The sequence below is a fragment of the Anabrus simplex genome, chromosome 2 (assembly GCF_040414725.1).
Source record: "Anabrus simplex isolate iqAnaSimp1 chromosome 2, ASM4041472v1, whole genome shotgun sequence".
NCBI classification, from domain to species: Eukaryota; Metazoa; Arthropoda; class Insecta; order Orthoptera; family Tettigoniidae; genus Anabrus; species Anabrus simplex.
Genome location: NC_090266.1, coordinates 69217434 through 69234924, shown reverse-complemented (window position 1 = coordinate 69234924; position 17491 = coordinate 69217434). Strand labels below are relative to the sequence as shown.

The 17491-nt window shown below is 38.6% G+C and overlaps 1 protein-coding gene across 3 annotated transcripts in view; it reads right to left on the bottom strand.

Annotated features, from left to right (window-relative positions):
- LOC136863858 (COMM domain-containing protein 4) overlaps positions 1-17491 on the bottom strand; it is a 198421-nt gene that overhangs the window by 115169 nt on the left and 65761 nt on the right. For all 3 annotated transcript variants that reach the window (XM_068226076.1, XM_068226077.1, XM_068226078.1), the window contains exon 6: positions 8462-8662. In XM_068226076.1, the coding sequence (XP_068082177.1) occupies positions 8462-8662 (201 nt within the window). The remainder of the gene's footprint in view (positions 1-8461; positions 8663-17491) is intronic.

The following is a 17491-nucleotide window of genomic DNA, read 5'->3' as shown; positions in this document are numbered from 1 at the left end:
GACCCAAGCGAACGTGCGAAAGATCGCGCACGCTCACATAACAGTGGGCCATTTATTGGAATGTTTTTACTCCGCATTTCCACAAACCACGTATAGACGGCTTGGTCCACCTCCTTGTAGTCGGCTGTCCTGATCTTCTTACGCTGTGGACCTAGGGCATCAGCATCAATGTTTTCCTCTATCTTGCTTTTCTGTTTTAAAAACGTAGAAAGTGTTGACGGGCTAATGCCATACTTCTTCGCTACATCTCCTTTCTTTCCGCCTTTCTCTACTTCCGCAAGTATTTTACGTTTTTCACTCAACGAAAACTGCTGTCGCTTCTGCTTATCCATTTGCGATGATATGTACGGTACCGTACTTATTTATTTAACGAAATGCACACGAATTTTGCAAGTTTAATGATATAACCTTAACAGCAAGAAGAAGTAGTTCTCCAAGAGAGAAAGAGAAAACAAGCAGAAATCAGCCTGGATTTTTATTCATCTGATTGACCGCAGCTGGACCGGTCCAAATAATGACATGAGAAGTCAAAGAGAATGTGAGAAGTGCTTTGAATAGGCTTTGCGAATTAAATACGAAGAAGAAACATGCAATGCATCCGTCGCGTTCATTGGTGGATTACAAACATCGCGATCCTACCCAGCCAATAGGGTGACGTCTTACATTGGTTGATGGGCCAAGCCTATTGGTTGCGCAAAGCATAGCGTTCATTGGTGGATTGCAAACTTGGCACTCCTACTCAGCTAATAGAGTGACGTCTTACACTGGATGACGGGCGAAGCATATTTATTTATTTAATAGCGTACAAATGTGCATTAAAAGAAAAAATACATTAATCTTTCGCATATTCTAGTGGAGATTTTGTTCTCTTATTGCACTTGCTGAAATGATAGCGATCGCAATGTTTATCACACAATGTAGGGACGGTTCATGAAAGTCTGATCGCCGGCATAGACTATGGTGAAACTCATGTACCGCCAGCCTATTCAAAGCACTTCTCACGTCATTATTTGGACCGGTCCAGCTGCGGTCAATCATAGCATCAGCTGAATAAAAATCCAGGCTGATTTCTGCTTGTTTTCTCTTTCTCTCTTGGAGAACTACTACTCGCTGCATATGTGAAAGCTGCATTCTTATTTTCAAATCTTCCCGTAAAAAAGTTTCTTTGGATAATTCATACGCAAATCGTGATAGTGACATCCTGGAGATGCCCAGTATTCGTTTCAGAAATCTGGCCTTTACATTTTCAATAGTTCGAAGGTCGGACACCGTTAGTCTTTCTCAAATAAGTTCCATACCATATCTGAGAACTGGGCGAAGCGTATTGGTTACACAAAATACGCCTTCTCGATCGCGTACGGTGCATGTATGGAAAATGGCGATCATATCGTCTGAATAACGAAATAATGTAACAAGAAAAATGTTGGTCATAAAACAGGATGAATTTTGGTTTTAATTTGAGAAAATATGGTCAAACTGGTAAAGAAAAGAGCTCGATTTTAATTCGTTAAACTGAAACTACGAAATTCGTTAAAATGAAATATTTTAACATACAACAAATAGGGAAAAGGAAGGGACCAAAAAAATTATTCGTTATTCTGAAAATTTCGTTATACTGGTGTTCGTTACAGCGGAATTCTACTGTATAATAATGCGAGACATAAAATTTCTGCCATGTAGCAGACTTGTAAAATTTTCAAGGTGTGTTCGATCCCTGTGTAAGACGGGACTTATAAATTTCAGCCGTGTTGTGGACTCGTAAATTTTTCAAAGTGCATTTAGGTTGAACTCTATATAAGAAGAGACTTACAAATTTCGGCCGTATTGTGGACTTATAAATTTTTCTAAGTACATTTAAGTTGAACTCTAAATAGACGAGACTTACAAATTTCAGCCGGGTTGTGGACTCATAGAATTTTCAATGTGCATTTAACTCGAACACTATCATTCTCAGATACAGCATTACGGACACTGAAAAAACGGCGTGTGACCATTTGAACTTCGTCATTATTAATGCATTTCCAAATTTAACCCATATGCATCCACCCCCCCTTTGCTCTGACATTGCTAGGAATCCGCCAACCTTTTAGTATGCAACCTGGGTGTTGCAAGCTTTCGGTTAAAACAGTATAGTGGGTGATCGACTGTGCGTATTATCACGGGATCTGTTGTATATTATTGAAAAATTCCACACTATTGCTCATGACACCAAAAACAGAACTTTACAGAAATATAATACATAAAAAATCCCTCTGAAATCTTAAATGTTTCATTACCTTATCTCACCTCGGAAGTTCTTTAGTGTGTGTTATGGCCTTAATTATACGGGACGAGCCTAGCATTTGCCTGATTTGAAATAAGGAAATAATAGGACACCAATACGACATGAGCCTAACATTTGCCTGATTTGGAAATAAGGAATTAATGGGAAACAAATCACGAGTTAGTGGAGTTAGTGAATGAAGAAATTCGAACCTATATCCGAAATACGAACTTACAGCCGTATGTCTCTCTCGGTGTATTATTATTATTATTATTATTATTATTATTATTATTATTAAGATTCAGTCTGAGGATCAGTGGTAAAGTGTTCACATCCAGGTATCAAGATCGTAGGTTCAAATCCGGCAGTCGCAATCGGATCTTGAGGGGCGGGAGAAAGTTCATTCGGCATTCCATGTCGTACGATATTACTACGCGAAAGATCTCGGGTGATATATTTCGTTTTCATTCATGCACAGGATCACTAATAACTTCTTCCTCACTAATACTGCTGAAATCAGAGTGTAAAACATCAAATATGCTTTGAATTTCGCTATTACTGAGCATTTCGCGCGAGCAAGCAACTTCCTTCTCAGTCAGCCATCTTGTCAACAACAGAATACAGATTTCTTGATCGATATTTTAATCAATTCTCTTTGCCAAAGTTGCATACCAGAGCACTCTAGTGACACTTTGAGACACCAAGAACAGATTTCAATTAGAAATGTTTCCGAAAAATGCCAACAGGTGTCACAAATGTCTCCAATATGCGACCTTGCATCCCGGCGTACCAGTCCGCTTGTAGAGACCTGGCCCAGGCGCTCGAGCGCGTACCAGTCCGCTTACGGGTGCATAGGGGTTAATGACATTCCTACGTGTTTTCTTGTACTGAACTGTGACTTTGTATAACTTAAGAGTGTTGTGATAATTCAGAAACTCGATAATTAGTATAGTCGAATGTGGACAATTTTTGCAGATTTAAAGATTATTTGAACAGTGCTATTACGCAATTGAGTGAACCTTAAGGACATTTTATGTCGTTTATAGGACGTACGGGCTTAAGTAAAGCTAACTTACATTAAAAACTCGGTTAAGACTCGTGTGTGTGATTTCTAGACTGTTAAACGCGCCGCGTATGGACTGGAAAATGCTCAATATTTCCATGAACTGTGGACTTGATATTTCATTCTGAACTTTATACAATGTGTTCTAAACGTCATGAACTGTGTTCAGTGTAAATATCTCACATTACATGAACTATGCCTATAAAAACACTTGTTATTTAAGAATTGGAGATATTTTAATGTAAACTGTGTTTAAACATTTCAGACCGTACCAAAAGCCATTACTGTGTTACAAAGTGCAAATTATGAATTGTGATTTAAGACTCACGTAATTCTAAGTGCAAAGCAAAGTCAAAGCAAAGTCACATCCGTACAGGCCATGAAGGCCCTTGGAGGAGTGGAAGGTAAAGGCTTCCACCATTGTTAACCTCAGCACGTGACGGGGTAGAGTGGTTAGCACTACGTCCGGCTGCCTTTGCCCCCAGGAATTAACCTGGTACTCATTTTTGGTGCAGGCTGAGTGAACGTCAGGGCCATATGCACCTCCGGATGTGGAAATCTTGTTTCTTAAATTTTACGACTTCCTGACAGGGATTCAAACCCACGTCCTTCCGGGTGAACCGAGCACGCCTCTACCGCCTCAGCCAGGCAGCCCCTAATTCTAAGTGCAATAATATTTATTTCTGACTTGCAAATATCCAGTTAATAGGGAGTGCTACGTTTTCACACTCATACTTCAGTGTCAATTGAACTTTCTCATGTGTCAGCTATAACATACGACACCGGAAATCTTGACTAAGTGTTTTTATTTCCTGCTACTTGCTTTACGTCACACCAACACAGATAGGTCTTATGGCGACGATGGGATAGGGAAGGCCTAGGAGTGGGAAGGAAGCGACTGTGGCCTTAATTAAGGTACAGCCCCAGCATTTGGCTGGTGTGAAAATGGGAAACCACGGAAAACCATCTTCAGGGCTGCCGATAGTGGGATTCAAACCCACTATCTCCCGGATGCGGCGACTAAGTGTTAAGCCTCATATTCACTTGATCTTCTAATTCAACGTGGGACATATTACGACGTTGAAGGTGATCCGTGGTACATAGAGGGATATAATTCGTTGTACTTCGAGGGATATGGAACGTGGTACGACGTTGATGGTGCTTGGTTCGACCTCGTGCTGATAACATCGTTGGAGTTCCAGTCGCCAACCTGTGGAGCCGCATTTTATCTGCAGAACTCAGGTGATATGAGTGCACTTAGCATTTTTACTCTGGTAAAGCAGGTGAATAATTTAAAACTATTGCACTAGACAATCATTGACTTGATGAAGAGGCACTTTTTTCAATCATAATTTTTTTTTAGTGCTACGTTAACTAATTGCATGTGCCAAATTAATAAAAAGGTTAATTTTCATGTGAATTTCAATTCAACAATTTAAACAAACTGTAGGAATCAATTTAGACAGACTGTACGTGTTTATTTATGAAAAGAAGTGTTTGTGAAATCACATTATATTTAATAATGAATTTAGAAAGACTACAGGGATTTATGAAACCGGTGTTTAATTTTCTGAAACCATATTCAATTTATGGATTTCAAGTTAATGATGAATTTAAAAAGACTATAGGATTTCATATAAGCGATTTATGAAAACCAGTGTTTATTTTGAAGTTTTGAAACCATATTCAATTTATGATTCATGAATTTAGAAACACTTTAGGATTTCATATAAGTGATTTATGAAAACCAGTGTTTATTTTGAACTTTTGAAACCATATTCTGTCCATCAGAATTTAGGGTTTCATACGAGTGTTTCATGAAACAAGTGTTTATTTTTTAGTAACATTCAACTTACGAATTTCAATTCAATATTTCAAATGGACTTTAGGCATCAATCTAGACAAACTGTAGGATTCAAATGAGTGTGATTATTGAGGATAAGTGTTGATTTTAAACATTTTAAAGACTCATGAAAACACGTTCTACGTATGAAAGTTATGAAAGGATAAATTTATGTTCAACTTTATTTGCATCAGAGAATTTCTGAATTTTAATTTTGAGTCGATCATATCAATGAAAGAATACATTTTCAAGATAATTTCAAGAGTTTAAATGCAAGATAAGAAAGGGTTATTTTTTGACAAGATTCTGAATAAATCTCATTAGGAAAAATAACATCTATTATTTCGCCCTGTAAAATCCCTTCTCTGTACTGGCTCCTAAGTACCGCACACTACCCGAGACCCTTCCCATGCTCAAGAGCCCAACAACTTTTCCTGCTACAATACCTTCCAGCAGATGATCCATGTAAACTATGAACAAAGGTGAAAGACTACACCCTTGTCCAACCCCTGTAAGTACCTAGAATCAAAAACTCATTCTACCATCAATTCTCACTGCAGCCCAAATCTCAGCATAAATATCTTTGACTGCTTGTAATAATCTACCCTTAATCCCATAATCCCTCACTACGGCTAACGTCTTTTCCCTTGGTACACTGTTATATACCTTCTCTAGATCTACAAAACATAACTGTCTATTCCTCTCATAACATTTTTCAGTTATGTGGCACATACTGAATATCTGATACTGACAGCCCCTCTGTGGTCTGAAACCACACTGGTTTTCATCCAACTTCCTCTCAACCACTGATCGCTTACTCCCTTCCAAAATGCCAGTGAACACCTTGCCTGGTACTGATCAGTATAATACCGCAACAGTTGTTGCAATCCTTCCTGTTCCCTTGCTTACAGATGGGTGCAATTATTGCTTTCTTCCAATCAGAAGGTACCTTATTAACAATCCATACTAATTTATTACTCTATGATATCATTTCATCCCTGCCTTCACACTATATTTCACCATTTCAGGTAAAATTTCATCTATTCCTGCTGTTTTATGACAGTGGAGTTTATTTATCATCCTTTCCAATTCCTCAAGCATAATTTCAATATCATTGTCCTCCTCCCTATAAGCTTGGTTGTTCATGTCACCAGGATGATTGTCTTTTATGCTGAGAAGATCTTCAAAATATTCCTTCCATCTGTCCAGTGTCAGCCTCCTTGGCTAAATGATCGGTGTAATCGCCTTCGTTTGAGAGGGCCCCAAGTTCGATTCCCGGGTGGGTCGGAGATTTTAACCTTGAATGGTTATTTCCCCTGGCTAAGGGAACTCCATGCAACTCACACACTACACACAACACTATCCTTCACTACAAAAACACGCAGTTCCCATACACGACAGATGCTGCCCACCCTCGTTGGAGGGTCTGCCTTACAAGGAATGCACCAGGCCAGAAATAGCCACACAAAATTATTATTACCTGTGCAGTGATTCCTTGGGATCTACTGAGTTCACTTGATTTGCCCAAAACACTATTCATATCCTTCCCCCCTCCCACTCCTAAGTTTCTGTATTATTCTCCAAAAATGTTTCCCTGCTGTCTGATCAAGCCTTTCCAGGTTATTACCAAAATCTTCCCACGACTTCGTCTTGGATTTGACAAATATTTGTTTTCCTCTGTTTCTTTCATTTACATTTACAAGTGCATCAGTCCTTCTTTGGAGCCATTTCTGAACTGCCCTTCTCCTACGTTTACAAGTTGCTCTCACTTTATCATTCCACCAAGATGTTCGTTTTTCTCATCTTTATACACAGTGTTCCTATGCATTCCCTTGCTCTTTCTATTACAACATCCCTGTATGCCACCCATTTTCTTACTATATACTAAACCTGTTTACTGTCTGTTTGGAACTTTTCACTTATATCCATGTACTTCTCATTTCCATGACCTGGAGATTTTCTACCCTTATTTGTCAGCACACAGATTTCACTTTCTCTATTGTAGGTCTAAAGATACTTAGTTCACTACAGATCAGATAGTGGTCTGTATCATCGAAAAATCCCAGAAAACCTGCATATTCCTAACAGATTTCCTGAATTCAAAGTCAGCAAAGATATACCCTATTATGTATCTGGCGCCCCTACCCTCCCATGTGTAGCGGTGAGCCTTATGCTTGCAGAATATATTCGTAAACGCTAATTCCATACTTGCACAGAGGTCCAGCAAACGCTTCCCATTCCTATTAGCTTACATATCTTCTCCACATTTACCTTTAATATCCTCCAGTTCTATTTCCAACTCTCGCATTGAAATCGTCCATTAGCACTATCCTATCCTTGCTGCTGACCCTCACTACGATGTCACTCAATGCTTCAAAAAAACTACTCAACTTCATCCTCATCTGCATCCTCACATGATGAATACACTGAGACAATTCTCATCCTAATTCCTCCAACTATCACATTTACCCAAATCTTGCTCATTTACATGTCTAACAGGAACTATGTTACGTGCAATAGTACTCTTGATGAACAGTCCTACCCCAAACTCTACCCTTCCCGTTTTAACACTCGTCAAGTACACTTGATAATCTCCTTTCTCTTCCTCATTATCTCCCCTTACCCGAATATCATTTACTCCAGATGCACCTTCTTTGCTGACTCAGCCAGTTCTACTTTCTTTCTTCCATAAGCCCCATTAACACTGATAGCCCCCATCGAATTCAATTTTGTTCTCCAAGTTGTTTCCAAGGATTCTCTCGCATGTCAAATGGGACGGGGACTCCATTACTCCCATAGGTGCGAGGCTTGCTAAAAACGTTCTCAGCGTGCTCAGTGAAAATTCTGTGATGAAGGATTCTACCCATGCTTACACATAGTCCCAGTGAGGATCCTTCCTCTAAAATGTTAGGGACGACCGGTGGATTGTACAGTCCTAACTGCCTGAGCACAAGGAGGGCCATGACACAGAATATGCCTGAGATACTCACTCCCATTCCATAGCAAATAGTATCGAGACTCTCAGAACCACTTACTAGGCCACTAAGCCGTTGCCCATGGCTCACAAACTACGACGTGACTACAGTAACCCACACCATGAACCATTCATCTTCTTAAGAAAAAATTTAAGTTTTAACTTATACCATTTAAGACTTACATGAAGTAATTACATCACAACACATTCCCAACCTTAAAATAAAAAAATGCAGTAGCTATAGGTATTTGTTCAAATACATTTTGGCTCACACAACAATGTTATTGAAATTTCAAACCAGATACCTGCAGTACTCACATCGTAAACTAGAGGCACGTAGAACTTGTGTAAGAATTGACAACTGTTCACTGTACACTCGACAAAGAGCCAGGCTGTGTTCTCGTGGCAAACCCAGTTGTTGCAGTTCACTATTCAGAGCTTCTTCATCAACACCGTGTTGTGCAGATGAAGTCATTATAAATGTCAGAGCAGCAACAGCAGCCTTCGCATCCCCAATCTCTGTAAGAACATTGAAACAAAATGATAGAATCAAATAATATAAATTTTGTTGACACTTCCATTAAACAGGTGCATTCAATCTTGTCCATTTGCTCTGTCAGGGTAACAACAAATTGGCCCACTGAAGGCTTGATTAAATTCTACATTTCTTTGTTAGATGGCACAAGTATGCTAAACAAAGCTAGACACAGAATTTGACCTTCATTTATTCATAGAGTTTGCACCGTGTTTCTTGTTTGTTTACCACTAAAATAAATTTTATCATGTTGAACAACATGGACCTTTATGTTTTCTTATATATATCAATGATATGTGTAAAGAAGTGGAATCAGAGATAAGGCTGTTTGCAGATGATATTATTCTGTACAGAGTAATAAATAAGTTACAAGATTGTGAGCGACTGCAGGGTGAGCTCTATAGTGTTGTGAGATGGACGGTGGGCATGGTATGTTGATAAACGGGGTTAAAAGTCAGGTTGTGAGTTTCACAAATAGGAAAAGTCCTCTCAGTTTTAATTACTGTGTTGATGGGCTGAAAGTTCCTTTTGGGGATCATTGTATGTACCTAGGTGTTAATATAAGAAAAGACCTTCATTGGGGTAATCACATAAATGTGTATATTCAGTTGTCAGCCCTAAGGCTGGTTGGATCCTCAACAGCTCCGCCATCAGCTGTCATAGATGGCCTAGGCATCACTGAAGAGGTGTACTAGGGAAATGAGGAGTGAGGTAGTTTCCCGTTGCTTTCCTCAATCACATAAATATGATTGTTAATAAAGGGTACAGATCTCTGCATATGGTTATGAGGGTATTTAGGGGTTGTAGTAAGGATGTAAAGGAGAGGGCATATAAGTCTCTGGTAAGACCCCACCTAGAGTATGGTTCCAGTGTATGCGACCCTCACCAGGATTACTTGATTCAAGAACTGGAAAAAATCCAAAGAAAAGCAGCTCGATTTGTTCTGGGTGATTTCCGACAAAAGAGTAGAGTTACAAAAATGTTGCGAAGTTTGGGCTGGGAAGACTTGGGAGAAAGGAGACGAGCTGCTCGTTTAAGTGGTATGTTCCGAGCTGTCAGTGGAGAGAAGGCGTGGGAGGACATCAGTAGATGAATAAGTTTCAGTGGTGTCTTTAAAAGTAGGAAAGATCACAATATGAAGATAAAGTTGGAATTCAAGAGGACAAATTGGGCCAAATATTCGTTTATAGGAAGGGGAGTTAGGGATTGGAATAGCTTACCAAGGGAGATGTTCAATAATTTTCCAATTTCTTTGCGATCATTTAAGAAAAGGCTAGGAAAACAACAGATAGGGAATCTGTCACCCGGGCGACTGCCCTAAATGCAGATCAGTAGTGATTGAACAACCGTGAGGTTAACTGAGACTGAACTGTGATTTATTGGTGATTTCTGGTGCTGATTTAATTGGTTTTTATCAGTTATTAGTACAATATAACTATAGAAATATCTTTTGAAGATTTTTCCATCCTGCGTATCACAGGTAAATGAAATCCAAAACCAAATCGCACGGCACAACAGCACCGAAGAGCCATGGCCTACCAAGTGACCGCTGCTCAGCTCGAACGCCTGCAGATTACGAGGTGTCACGTGGTGAGCACGACGATTCCTCTCGGCAGTTATTCTTGGCCTTCTAGACCGTAAACAAAATCCTCTTGTGAATATTTTGCATTATGGCTGTGTCATAATCTCAGCTAAATTTGTTAAGAAAGCAAGACATGCCAACTTTCAAAAGTAAAAATCAGGAAGAATTTGGCAGCGAATCACAACGTATTATCAAATACAGTAGAGACAATACGCGACACTCTGCGAGATATCGACAGACAGCGATTAGAGCTCTATCTAGCGGAGTGACCTGAGAGTTACTGATTCTGTCATAAGAGCACGTGTATTTGTTTGTGAAGTTTTTGGGGTTATTTATGCGTTTGCATTAAGTTGACATAAGTAAATAGTAGCATGTGTCATTCCTTTATATCTCCCGTCAATATGAGTGGAAAGATATGTGTTGCGTTTGGCTGCAATAACTATGAAGTGCAGAAGGATTCACAGTCTTTCTTCCGTTTCCCTCGTGACAAGAAAATTTAATTAAATACTGGGTTTGCAGGACTACTTCCTAAACTTCTGACCTGCATGACCCATATTTTAACTGGCTTAAAATAAAATGAGCTTATTTTATTGTATTAGTGCAGCAGTTAACCTTCAATACCGATATGTTTTTGTAGGTGTGATCTTTGGGTTTTGATTCAATTCAGGAAAAAGCATATGCATATGTGTGTGGCTGGTTGTGTTCCAAGTTACCCCACTTGGAATGCCGTAATGCGTTGTCAAGCACTGAAGAAAACATGGGTGATTTAAGAAATGTGACGATGATGCAAATTTGCTTTAGCCTAATGTAATGGCAAGTATTGCTTATAGGGAAATTTTGAATGTTTTTGCGGCTAAATTTATAGATGTTCTTTCTGTTAGGAGGCTTCAAGTTAAAAGGAAAATTGTCCAGCTCTTAAATGTAAATTCATTGAATCATATGTGTAAGGAATGTGCCAATATTTTTATTGACAAGTGTCCTAATGTGATGATGCCCTATGCTCCACTTAGGAGATACAGGAAATAAGTCAAGTAAGTCAAATCCTAATGTGATGTACAATGCTTTTAAATGAGAAAAAAGACGAATCTAGCTGCGAAAGTTCAGGCAGGTATGCTAAAGCTAAAAAAGTAATGCATAAATGAATGATCAAGCCCTTTCACAGCAGTCCAATTCACATTTTGATTATATGTCTAATTTCAGTCTTTAAATAAATGTTAAATAATTCTTCATTCATGTATCTAGAATTGCTTTAGCAACTTCGAAGTTAATATTTTAGTGACACTTTCTTTCTAGACGTAATTTATTTATCCATTTCCATATATACATTTCCATTGATATTTGAATTTAGCGCGAATTTTCAGGTCACGCCACTAGGAGCACCATTAGCAAATTGTCTCCAATTTTAACAAGGCTAAATCCGGAAGTGTTGCGTATTGTCTCTACTGTATTTGGTATTATGACACATCACTGATGGCAAACATGTACTAATTCATTATAATTCAATACATTAACAACTCTATTTTCATTATTTATATGTGAATACTAAATACTGGACATACCTGAACTTTAGGAACATGTGACTGCTCATCCTTCAACATGCTGAACACATTACGACTAATTGTTGTTCAACACACCCGTAGTTGACTTAACCCTCTTCAGAAACTCAAAACTAAATTTTTGCTCAAAGCACTTACCTTGCTGAACTGATTTTTAAAGTTGAAAGTTTCTCCATAGTTTGTTCAGACAGCAAGGATCTGAACTGTGATTTTGTCTTTGTGACTCTCCATAAAATCCTTTCACGTTCTGCATTACTATGTGGAACTGATAAAATAGCAAGCATCACCTTAGAGAGTCTGTCATATTTAAGTACACCATCAGCTGATTTCTTCTGACCTACCAATGCCCACTGAATATCAGTTCTTCCTTTTGCCAGGTCTGTTTCTTCGAGCTGAGAGTTACAGAACTGGAAGTGCATCAGTTTCTTTATTTAAATGTTCTGTTTCACTAGTCAGAATGTTCGGTAACTTGTTAATGAAAAATCTAAGGCTAGAAAATGATGCCTTACTTATAGCAGAAATATTTGCAACTTCTGCATTAATTAAAACTTCACCTTTGAACAGAAATTTGTGTACCACGTAGTCACATGATGAACAGAAACTCTTTCCAACACACTTAAGGAATATGCACTTTTCCTCAGACTTCAAAATGTTTACCAAAACAAACGCAGAGTTCCCTATCATCAGACCACAATCATCCTTTTGATTTGTTAGAGTATGATAATCTACATCAAGAAGAGAGGAGGAGCTTCTAATAACAGTGGTTTCACAAACCTTGCCATCACATTCTTCAATAGTTCTTCCAAAATTGACTTCAATATGTGGATGTGCAGCATTCTTGACTGAAGAGCTACATTTGGATTCTCAAAGATATCAATAAAACTTGAGAAAAAAAGGCAAAAAGATTTATGTAAATTTGATTAAAAGAACATGAACAGTCGCTCTCCACGTGATAAATCATGGCTCGTAGTGTCATCATTAGTTTTATTTTTTGGGGTGAAACTGATGACTGGGTTTTCCTTTTAAGTGAGGAGTGTGGTGAAATACAGTATTACCCCACATTTATGTTCCCAGCTTTTACGTTTTCCTGTCTTTTACAACATTTTTTTTGGTCCCCTGAAATTTCCTATGCTCACAATGTATTAAAATCCTTAAATTTATGTTTGCAACATTTTATGCTTCCCGCTATTTATGCCACGACAGGCCGTTCGAGAGGAAAAAATTTGGGGTAAAATGGCATCGCAACTAACCTAAAATGCTTTGAGTAACCATGGCATGACGACCAAATCAAACAACCATGGTCTGTAATAACTCTGACAACTCTCAGTATTGAACTTCTGCTTAACCAACGCAGTGCATTATTTGATATCAGGTGTTTTCCACAACGTCCTATACCTTATTTTCAAATCCAACAATGAGTTGAATTAACTCTCTAAATCTCACATACAGTAGAACCTCGATTATACGTTCCCGGAAACTACGTTTCCCCGTATTATTCATTCAAATTACGTGGTCCCATGAGCATCCTAATTAAATCACGTTGTAAAAATCCTGTATTATCCATTCCTCAAAGAAACGATTTCCCGGATCAACCGTCCAGAAATTTCAGTCCCATCAACGCTAAATCCTCGACCACGCATTTTTCAAGAAACTGTATCTCACGAAAGGACAGCTATGGCATACTTACGGATCCTTGTGTTAACGTCCCATCATTGCGGTAATTTGAGGAAGTAGTGTACCGGAAAAGCGATCAGCGGTGAACTTGTATAAGGGACCATCTTAGCATCGCGTTCGGGTGGTATTGTTTAGAGAATCCTCGGAAATGATAAAGCAGAGAGTGGCCACAACAAACTGGAAGGAGACAGAGCGCATTTCGACAGCTCTACTTGAAGACAGAACAAGTTTCGTCAAATGTTCGTACTTGCAAATCGTCTACATTGTGTCCAGGGTTAAGTGTTTATATTTTTTACTTTTTTCAATTGTCTTGTCGAACAGGTTTCCGGCACTTCCCTCAGGGCATTGTATAGTCACTGGGCTTTCAGGCAGAAATCGCAACTGCTCCTTCTTAACACAAATTTAGTATTTTAATATCATCGTATACGATTATGTTATCGAGACCAGAACAGATGTTGCACCTTACATACATAAAGCCAAGGGAGTATTTGGGATTGCCTATTACCGGTACTGTTTTTGCCCTAATATAAGACTGGGAATTTCATGTTTTTTTGTTAAAATGTTGTAAAACCAGCAGTCTATTGATTTGCACACATTACATTTAAATCTTTGTATCATTTCGCACTCGTACCGACTTGTACAACGAGCGTGTTTTCCAGCTGAGCTCAAGGTCGCGAATAATCATAATTTTGGAAGTGTTAATGATATTTTTTCTCTTTCCAATTTGATTGTGATTAGTGATGGGCAGAATTGAATTTAATGCACTTGAGAACTTGAAGATCGATACTTACATTCAAAACCATATTCTCCAGTTCAACATAACCTTGAAAAGTCCTTGTAGGCCTAATTTACGCGGTACAAGATTTCAATAAATGCACTACGAACAGTATACCGGTGATCAAATTACAATGGAAGATTTAAAAAAAGGATTTTGCCATCATACTGGGCGCTTTTGTATCTAATGTGTTTTATTTTATTAGATTAGAGAATTAAAAACTACTTGTGGTCGACTGTTGTTTGGCTTGGTGTTACGGGTATTAGATTTTTCGAAGAGTTTGGCTGATCAAAGTTGATGAACTGAAAGAAGTTTTCAGAGGAAACTGACGAAGATTTCCCGGTAAAACTGAATGTAAAGTTTCAATATTTTTAAGTCTCGTACCGGTAATTAATGTTTGAAGCCGGCCCCGTGGTCTGACTTGCCTGCCTCTCACTCGAAGGACTCGGGTTCGAATACCGGCCAGGTCAGGCATTTTCACCTCATATGAGGACTGGTTGTATATAGGAAAATATTTAATATTTATTTCCAACTATTCAATACAATACAGGTGGAAATAAATACAGTAGAAGTCCGTTATAGCGAGAATTCACAAAGACGAAACATTTACTCGCTATAGCGGATTGTCGTTATAACCGATTTTTTAAAAGTCGGGAAAACCCCCATGCACATTAAAATCAGTATGAAATAGCAATCAGTTTGTTAAAAACTTGCCTTTTCGCGTAAAATATCCACACTACGGCTTACTTGTGTGTTTTTCCAAATCCGATACTACGTGAAAGCGTGTGTTTAATTTCATTCTGAAAAATATATATTACCGCATTTCTCCAAATCCAAGACGACCCCCACTTATTCCTTCAAACATTTTTAATCAGGCTTAAAAAGTGCTTTGTAAAATCATATAAATGTCTTTCTTATACAGTATGCATTGTAGACTATTTGTAGACGCCGAGCATTGGCTTTAGTTATGCCATATTTTTTTGCGGCCGTACAATTATGCTTTATTTCAGCGGGTTTAATAACCATTAACTTAAAATTGGCATCATAATATCAAAGGGAATTCGTTGAAAGTTTGCCGGCAATACACATTCCAAGCGTCTCTACAATACGACGATCCATCAGGAGAATATTCTTGCTTACCGGTACTATAAAACTGTTACTTTCACTCAGGCGCTACATGCACGTCTTGCTTGCCGGATTCGGCCAACTTCAGCGGCTAACGATGTACAACAGGTCTTAATCGCGGACTTTGAAAGTCAACGAACGAGTTTATTGCACCGCGGTATGGCAATTCTGCCCTTACATTTTTGTGCACATACCTCCAATTTCATCTTCGACTTCTTTAAAGCGTCCTTGTTGCGGGCCACTGAATACATTTTTTATGCAGTACGCATTTTTAAGCTATCTTTGTCTTCACGGCAACGCCGAATATTGGCTTTAGTTAGGCCTATGCCGTATCTGCTTGCGGCTGCACAATCAGTATACATTTCCAAGTGTTTAATAGCCATTAACTTAAAATTGGCATCATAACATTGACGAAAACCCGTTCAAAATTTGCCGGCAATACCTGTTCCACGTATCTTTACAATACGACGATTCATCACGAAAATATTCCTGCTGTCTATAAAACTTAATTTTACTAAGCGTCAGGTACAGCAGACGCGTTATAACTCTGCTACTGAGTCAATCTCTCTTCACTATTTCGTTACACAAAGGCATTGTACAACCAGTCGCCGCGGCTAGCAATGTATGATAAAGAGGCGGTCGTTTATTGTCAACGAGTTTTTGGTGCGCGCGGTAGGGGATGAAGAAAAAACAGCGTGGTTACTGCGGTACCATAGTTGCCAGTGGTGTTCTTTACTATCAGGCCGCGAATGCAAAGCGAACCTTGCTTGATTTTTCACATGAGATTCTGAGAAAAAAAAGTCGTCTTGGATTCGGAGAAATACGGTATCACTCCAGAGACTTCTGTGGCAAACATTTCAGTTTACTTCTTCAAACGGCATCACATAACTTGAACGTATATGTATCATGAAAACCTATTAGAAAAGCATATAGAGAAACAACCTCCTCAATAAAAATTGACATGGGAATAGCTTTCCGAAATTTAACTAGACGCGAAGAAATATAAATTATCTTCTGAAATCAGTGATGTACCCTGCCATATCTTGAGGTGTATCACATTCTTACTTAATTTCAGTATACGGTATACCATTAAAATTAAGCGATCATTTACTTCAGACTTTATTTTTAACAAGTTAACAACTGCTATCGGCCGCGTTATTTACGCATTTATTACGAAAACGTGTTATCCTTTTTCATTTCGAATTTTCTTTAGAGAACAGCAGTCGACGGGTATTACTAATCGACTCCAATATCGCCTTCGAATGTTGACGAGAGAGCTCGCAAATGCACATAGATCGAAACTTATACCGTACCGAAGATGATCGATCGCATTTTGTGGCAAACATTTCAGTTTTGTTATTTAAATAGCGTCACCTATCCTAACTTATCTGTACTGTATGTATGATGAAAACATACTTCAAGCACCAGTAGAGAAACTATAACCTTCTCGCTATAAACTGACATGATGATAGCCTTTCCGTAATTTACGGGACGCGAGAAAATATAAACTATCCTCGTAATCAACGACGCACTCTGCCATATCTTGAGGTGTAGGCCTATCTCATTCTTACGTAATTGCAGTATTTAGCATTAAAATTAAGCGATCGTCTATACAGCGTTTATCTTTAACGAGTTAACAGCGGTTATCGGACACGTTATTTACGCATTTATTACGAAAACATGTTCTCTTCTTTCACTTTCCTTGCGTAAGAGCAGTCGACGGGTATTACTAATAGACTCCGACATTGCCTTCAAATGTCGACGAGAGAGCTCGCTGGTGGGCATAGCGAGAAAACGATTTGGTACCGAAGATGATCAATCGCATGCAGTACAATGACTGCGTGCATAAATATCGGCAACGGAAAATATCGAGTGCGCAAAATCGCTCGTAATAACGGATGCGTCAGTGATTGGGCTCTCGCTGTAACCGAAGGATAATACACAGTTTAGTATAGGAATTTTGAATGGACGGACAAAAGTTACCGTTATAACGGGGTTCTCGTTATATGCCGTACTCGCTATAGCGGACTTCTACTGTATTAAATATTTTCCTATATACATTTTATGACACTTTCAATACGGACGAAAAATGAATTTCATC